Source organism: Ciona intestinalis, chromosome 7 (genome assembly GCF_000224145.3).
Source record: "Ciona intestinalis chromosome 7, KH, whole genome shotgun sequence".
NCBI lineage: Eukaryota > Metazoa > Chordata > Ascidiacea > Phlebobranchia > Cionidae > Ciona > Ciona intestinalis.
In genome coordinates this window covers 378,222-386,484 of record NC_020172.2, presented here as the reverse complement: position 1 = coordinate 386,484, position 8,263 = coordinate 378,222, and the positions used below count along the sequence as shown (strand labels likewise).

The following is an 8,263-nucleotide window of genomic DNA, read 5'->3' as shown; positions in this document are numbered from 1 at the left end:
CCTGTAACCGCAACTGCATAAGCTGTTGACATTTTTAAAGTCATCAGCCAACACTTTAAGTCGGCAAATCACTAAAGGTTTAACCTAACCCCGTCTCGCTACATCACATCACGTTACTCGCTTTAGTTATGAAGCATTTTGTCGACCTACATGGTTTTGATCATTTTATAACATAAATATTAAGTATTAATTCAAGTTTAAATATAAAGGTCATTTAAAAACGTTTTACCATTAATCCATTATACATGATCACCGTATGTACCTGTTTGTCTAAAATCGAAACCAGTACACTCTGTACATCATAAAATATACATCGGTCTTTTCCGCAGCTCACAGTTGCCGGTATCTTCACGGATAAAGAAGGCTTAACTCTGGTACACAGTCAGTTACGCGAGATCCTAAACGTCGACCGCGAGCGACACGACCTCTTATCTGTCGTCATCAGTTTATGCAAGCATAACGGTGAGGACGTCGCTGGACTCGTGCCGAGGAAGAACAGGTGATCTGTTATTGATAACGTTGTGTTTTGCCTTTTTTAAAATATCTTGCGTGCTTGTTGCAAGCTTTATTCAGCATGTCTTGTTCATAGCATCGAAAGGTTTTCACTTTTGTGTGTTATTCTAAACTGTTTATCCGGCGCCGTAGCTTTAGCCTAGAGGTTCCGGGTCGACACTTGGGGCTGCTATCATTGTGGCGTATATGTGTCCTTGGGCAAGACACTTTTTTAACGACAATTGCTTTAACCCGGATGACGTATATGGTTAATATAAAATCTAAATCAACAGACATGCATTAACAAAAATGAACAAATTCTCTCTAAATAATCCCGTAAAGTTACATACAAGGTAAACTGTAAGCTTACACGAGATGTATTAAACAGAACACCCCGTGTTATAACTAATGTCGTTGTTCCGCCAAGTAAGGACAAATAAGTTACATTCATTCTGATTCTTGTACTATATATATAGGGTTCGTGGTATTATAGACCCACTAACACACGATATAGGTGACGTTTACGTTAACTACATTTTTTACACTTTTATGCCATTATTAGCTTCTGAGGACAGCATACAGTGACTGTCTTTCTAATGAAATAGCACATTTTTTAATTTAAAACCTATTCTATGTTATTGTTTACCAACTCCTAACGATGTACCGCTACAAGGCAAATTGTTACCTTGCCAACCACAAACATCCGCCCGTTGCCTCCTATTTGACGAATTACCGCCTACATGTTCGTGGCCGTGTATTTATATACCAAAGCAACGTCCGTAATGCGAGTGTAATATTTTCCCGCCACAGTAAGGTACTTTCATGGTATGGGTAAAAAATATTCGTCCTGCGTTTTATTCTATAGTGTAAGAGTAGATCCCATCCCAATGACGAGCAAGCCTGGGAAATGATAAATCGGCAGAAATTGCAGATTTGTTCAATACACCCTGATAAAAATCAAAACTATGTTTAAAGTGCTAATTTTTTTCTGTCATATACTACCATCGCGTTACCGCCGCGTATGTACAATTCAACGACTATACATCACCGCAAACGGAAAACCGCAATTATTTCTTATTTCCTTTTTTATTTCAGATCGTTGGGTGACAAGTTTGGTATTCAGCTTCCACGGAGCGAGGTGGGTTCAAGTTTTTACGTTATGCGGTCACTCTGTCAGAAATTCGTCTTGATGTTTGTGCTATAAAGCACCGCACGACCCTACTATGACTGTACTATGTATTTTGTACTTTATACAACCCTGCCCTGTCTAATTATGGAGACAGACGGGGTTCAAGGTCCACCATGGTGACTTTAATAACCTGTGGTATGTCAGTGTGCATGTTGAGAATTGTTCAAACATATTGCTACTGTGACATTCATATGGTATGAATACAATTTCCGCTTCCAAACTTATAAGGTTTCTATCCAAAGCTTATTGTAGAATCTACTTAATGTGTGTGTGATGCTGTACTAACAAATATATCCTTCCCAACTAGTGGATAAAATTTATTTGATTCTTTAATTACATTCGTAAAACTCGTTTTTTTACCTTTATGTTCTATATATATCGAGGTATTACTGTTGTGCGGTACGCATGACACGCAATGACACCTGTGATTTTGGCCTCAGTTGGTCCATTACTCGTGTATAAACATATGGTGTTTCATGTATGCATGGGTGTGATGGTTTACCATGTCTGGTGCAAAAGGCAAAATAAACGGTTAACGAAAAAAACGAGTTTTTAACGAAATACCAATCGTAAACGTTCCCACGCCTCCAGATTTTTGCTCCTGAAAAGCAGAAGATATTCTACACCGTCCTTAGCGACTATTGGAACTCAGTACACGACCATCTGTTACAAATGCACAAGGAGCTGCAGAGCATAGACCGCAGGAACAGGTGTGTATACGTCCGCACTTAACCCCTACATACAGCATGGTATTATTTCATGACCTCATACAACAGATCTCGTATCCCACTCAGCGCCGTAAACCACAAGCGTCATTGTCAAATTGTATACCAACATGAAAGCAGTTTAGTTATACGCTCTTGCTGTTTCTGGGCCAACTTCCGAGACTGAAAAAATGTGCATAGAATCCATTCAATACTAAATTTCAAGCATTAGGAAATAGTTCTGTAGTTCATTTTAGCACCTGACAAACGCAGGAAACCTAGCTACGCTTAAACTATCATTAAATTTATTTAAACGAAATATGTACAATATATCAAACGTATACGGACATTGACATTGTTTTATACACTCCAGACATATTTTGCAAAGCAAAGGCGAACTGCACGAAGAGAAGTCGAAGGAATACACAGACAAACAAGCTGCTTATACCAAACTTCTCATTAGTTGCAACCAACTTGCTGTAAGTTGTATTTATATTTTTGTAGTGCGTAAAATTGTCTTAGTATTAAATATTTTTTTGTTTGCGAGTCTGGTTTGGAGGATGTATTTTTTAGTGTTTGTGTTTAGTACCCAAACCACTACATAACCCCAGTAAACGACTGTTTACGAGTATATAGTTTCATGACTCACTGGCCATTTGTATTCCGCATATCTAACCTGTGTGTAAACCTACACATCAAGTTACCTTGGCCAATTTCCCAGGAAAACCATCGTAAACAAGATATCAAAGCATTTTTATGCTCGACTGCGTTTGTATAGCTTCAAATTGCATCACTGCCTATATTTTAGATCAAATACCGTATAACAGAACACAGTAGTGTGGTATAGTGTGGAGTAAGATAAATACTGTTAACACATAATATCCCATATTTCCTGATCGTGTTTTTAACAATTCAACAACATCCTTAATATAGAGTCGTGAGGATACGGGTTTGCAATCCTAAAAATCTGATGCTTTGTTTACCGCCAGAAAATAAATGTTTGAACCATCGTACACCAACTTACTATATATATATACGCTCACAACAAAACATTCTCATGACACTTTTTGCTAAATTAGGATCTTTTAGACGTAGACGTGCCAGACCTGCCGGAAACGGGTAAGTTCCTAACTTAATATACACTTCCCTTTTTATTATTATCTGTTTGTACGGACGTCTAATTCGCCCACCATACAATAAAATCTGCGTGTTGTATTTGCGATGTTAACAAGTTGTGAACAATGTAAATTATACCGCGTATAAGACAGGTGGTCTGTCGCCTGCCTGGGCTCGCTCGTGTCTGTATTTAACATACAAGGATTACTTTAAACATCGCGTGCTTACATGAATGGGACATTCAGGATTATTCCACCGCAGAATCGCTATCACGTCTGTATTTGTTCAAAATTTATTCGATTTAAGATTATGAATATGTCGGGATTTTTGATTGCACTGTATATCTTGTACAAATTTGACTTCTCGGCATATTTATTCTATTTTATTGCTTTGATGTTTTTTATTCTTGACATATAATTGCAATATCGTTAAATCATTTAACGCTTGATCAGAGAATGTTTCTTAGCTACAATTAAACCCTGATGCTAAATTTTATTGGTAAACTGACAATATTTCGCAATATATTGTAGTAAAACGCATAGGCTTCACGTATTCTTCATGGATGAGGTTCTACCACGAGATACGCTTGGTGAACTTCGGTTTAGGCCAGAGTTGACCCATTACTCCCTTTTAAATACGCCCTGTTAATTGCTTTCTGACCTAATGACGCGAAAACACATTTCTTTTGGTGTGTACGACCCCGTTGTTTTTTGTGAGTCGAACGCTCGTTCGTTTTCAGTTTGTAAAAGATATATTTCTAACAACGGGTATTTTACGAAGCTAAGGATTAACGAATAGTATCATGTTTTTAAAACGAAAATCTTGGACATTTTCCAGTCGAGCTCGTCCAAGATGGAGAATCTCCGATCAACATCTTCGAACCTGGATCCTCCGGAGCAGAGTTGCTTGGAGAGCAGTCTGTATGGGAGGATGAGGACCAGAGATCATTTTATTCCAATCTCCTCGATCTGAAAGCCATCGTACCAGCAGTAAGTTCCAACCTCAAAAAAAAATATTGGTTCTTATAATACCGATAGGTCTGTGTTTTAGACAAGATGATTAACGGAAAATTTTCGGCAATCTGTAGTCTTATGGGTTGTCCAAATGTCAGCCATACAGAAAAAAATAAACTACAAACCATTATAGCAGTTTCTTATTTGATTTCTTGCAGATATTGTTCAAGGATGTTGGTAAGGGGTCCAACAAGTCTGAGAGGGGTGGGGGGCGTCGTCCTGGGAAGGGGAAGCACCCTGCTAACGAACCAAAACCACTGGGGCCAAAACTTGGTGGAAAAGGGTAAGAAATAAAATGTCAAACGTACAACAACTAATTTTGTAAATAATTATTTTTAAAACACTACCGTTTTCGTTAAAAAGAAAGATAAATAAATCTGGAAAGTTGTTCATACAAATGCATGTAAACTTATGTATATAAACAAACACTCTGTGTATTTACCCCCTTTTATTAAGCCTATCAGTTACACAAATGAAGCTGCCTAAAACAATCAACAAATAAATCTATCACCGTTTTGCTTTACAAGTATTAAGATTGTTTTACTTCTTAAACTGACTTAGCTGGGATTCGAGTTTGTAACCTCTTGGCCTCCCTAACAGTGAGTTGGCAGCAGAGGAGTTGGAACGTGATCTCACCAACCTTGATATTGGGAGTTTGGAGGAATCGGAGTTAGCTGCAGTCCAGGAGGCAATGGAGGCAGGAGCACGAGTGACATCGGGAGCAGGAGCAGAGGTGGAGGTGGTGGAGACAGGAGAGTCAGATGAGGATGTAGATAAAGATGCCATGAGTATGGAGGATGGTAAGTAAAGATGTGTTGTAATAAACGTTATATAACGTACCATGGCGTGAATCTGCTACTCTACTTTGTTGATAACAACCAATAGTTGAGAAATATTGAATATCCAAAAATTGCCAAATCAACGTTTTTCTATGAGAGGTAAATAGGTTTATAAACGCGAACTGGATAAGCGATGACTTTAATTGGGTTACCAGTATATTTCTAATCATTTAACATCCAGCGCCGTGGCATAGTGGTTAGCGCGCCTGCCTGTAACACAGAAGTAATGGGTTCAAGGCTCGTCGCTGCTGCTATGTGGGCGTGTATTCTTGGGCAAGACACTTGCTGCAACCCAGTGGTCACTTATGGGTTGTCCAAATTATCAGAAACAAAATGAAAAAATCCAAAATAATCACCCACAAAGTAACATACATGGTAACTCGTAAGATGGCACGAGGTGCTAAACCCGTGTGATAACGACGTAAATGTAAGTATAGTTTGTGTCCTTGATTTGGGGGTTAGAACCCAAGTTAAAGTTTCTGTATTAAGCTAACGAATATACAAGGGCTTGACATGTGTGTAGCCATCCAACGCCTGCATTCCATCAACATTGTAATCCTTAGATACAGAGGATGATGACGTCAATATAGGAGCGAGTATGAAGATTATTCTGGAAAACTTTATCTCCTCGCTTAAGAACTGCGTCAATCGGGACTTGGTCGATAAAGTAAGTCCATACATGACGATAAGATTGTTTTATTGTGTAAGCGATAAAAACATAAAGTATTGATGTTGGTTGGCATTGAGCGAAGTACAGCTATAGGGGATTAACATACTGTATATACCTCTTGTTTTTTTTAATCCTGCGACCGGGTTACGTCTTGTAACATGTGATTAAAACGTAGTTCGTGCAAAAGTTAGTACGTAACTGAGTAAGATGTATAATAACCCTTAGCACATAATATCTCTCGAATGTGATTTTGTTAACAACACTTTGTGTAGTCGTGAGGATGCGGTTATATAGTTCTGTAAATATTCTTTATTTGCTACCAAAGGGGGCGATAAATAAGATTGAAAACATTAAATATCATCTCGCCCCAACATACCATATAACTCGTATTTCCCCAGGCTGCCCAGGATTTCTGTATGAATATGAACACAAGAGCGAACAGGAAAAGGCTGGCAAGAGCTTTGTTTAACGTTCATCGCTCCCGACTCGATCTGCTGCCCTTCTACGCCAGACTGGCAGCCACATTAAACTCCTGCATCCCCGATGTTTCCGAACATCTTTCGCTGATGCTTCTGCGGGATTTCAGATTCCATGTAAGTCCATAATGCTTGGCAAAGGAAGTTACAGAACTTGATATTTTGCGACCAATACATACTTGTATAGTAGGATGGGGTAAGATGGATACCGGTAGCGCATATCATCACATATAAGTTTGTAACGTTTTAATAATAACCAACGCTCCCGAAATGATAACGGGTATATAATTTTGTGAATGATTTGTAAAATAGATTGCAAACCTGGACCATCTTACCCCAACCGTAATATGCATTATCTGATAAAAATTACATGTATACGCTAACACGGTTTTATTTGCGGTATATCGTATGTGCATACAAATACCATAAATGGTTTGTTAAATTATTAGTTAAATTAGTTAAAAACTATTTTTAAAGAATGATACATTTTATCCCAATAAACCAAACCATTTATGGTATGCATTTTACCGCTCTTAAAGTTCTCTTTTTTTTCTAAGCTCAAATTTCAAACACAAAGCATGTTAATGCACGAAACACAACAAACCGCGGATTACGATCGCTAAAAAAAAAACCGTTTCCTAGCTACACCACTCTCTGGAGCTATAAAGGCCCCCCATGCGTGCGTAAACATAGCACACAAACACATCTTGTATTGTTACCAAGTGAAGCGGTTCACCTATCTTTTCCTTGAGTAACCCGTTGTGTCACCTTATCACTCGACCGTCCGACTCATCACATAGATAAGGCGAGCCACGCGACTCTGCGTGACAAACGATGTTTTTAAAGAGCTTTTAAATCGCCCTTACTACATTTTTAAGATTTTTTTTGAAACTTTTTGATCTTGTTGTCTTGCTCTCCTTTGATATACTAGTGTACTACTGGTCGTGTAAGTCGTCCAAAAACACGACTGGGTAATTTAAACAGTTGATACAAGGTCAATACGTAATTGCTGTTGTTTTGCCGATATCCATACAGAAGTTTTGCCGTACACTTGCGCATGAGGTTTTGAATAACAATATTACACATTATATCAAAAAAATGGGTCTTGCTGGTGAGCTAGAATTTCCCTTTTTAAAAAACAGCATTCTTACGAAATCGTCGAATATACTGGCATTTTGGTGCAAACATTCCAATTTATATTAAGATGTACTGTGAAATATATATATACACCATTTAAGTACCCGTGTCTTAATTACCTTGTTTTTTCTCGCCGATAAGCAGTATTCTTATGTATTTGTTAATGAATTTCGTCATAAAGTAGTTTTTTATCATTAAAAACTAACCAGATACAATTGTTTTACAAAACAGCTCGTTTTTGTATTTATTTCCGAACCGATATTTTGACCTTGTACACTTCTTTATCAGGGGTGAATAACATACTTCGTCACTTCGAAAATAAATGCCAAAAAAGCTATTTTAAAAAGCAAGCTTGACAGCAACAGTTTATATATGACCAAATACATTGATAGGTTCGTAAACGTGACCAGATCCACATTGAAAGCAAAGTGAAAACAGTTCGTTTTATCGGGGAAATGACAAAGTTTGGCATGATACCAACAACTGACGCACTTGCTTGTCTAAAGGTAGGCTGCTTATTTTGCTATGACGTCACAATTGCATGTGTGAGGTCACACAAATCGATCTTGGCTTATCGGCGGGTTGTTTCAGCAGCTTTACACGTCAACATGCACCTGCCGAACTGTG

General features: G+C 38.1%; 1 protein-coding gene across 1 annotated transcript in view; it reads left to right on the top strand.

Moving 5' to 3' along the window:
- LOC100175747 (regulator of nonsense transcripts 2) overlaps positions 1 to 8,263 on the top strand; it is a gene marked incomplete in the record, with an annotated part of 33,589 nt that overhangs the window by 21,150 nt on the left and 4,176 nt on the right. The window contains 11 exon segments of the mRNA XM_026835094.1: positions 330 to 499; positions 1,588 to 1,630; positions 2,273 to 2,391; positions 2,759 to 2,864; positions 3,465 to 3,504; positions 4,339 to 4,490; positions 4,673 to 4,797; positions 5,115 to 5,314; positions 5,917 to 6,020; positions 6,422 to 6,616; positions 8,029 to 8,134. Of these exon segments, the coding sequence (XP_026690895.1) occupies positions 330 to 499; positions 1,588 to 1,630; positions 2,273 to 2,391; positions 2,759 to 2,864; positions 3,465 to 3,504; positions 4,339 to 4,490; positions 4,673 to 4,797; positions 5,115 to 5,314; positions 5,917 to 6,020; positions 6,422 to 6,616; positions 8,029 to 8,134 (1,360 nt within the window).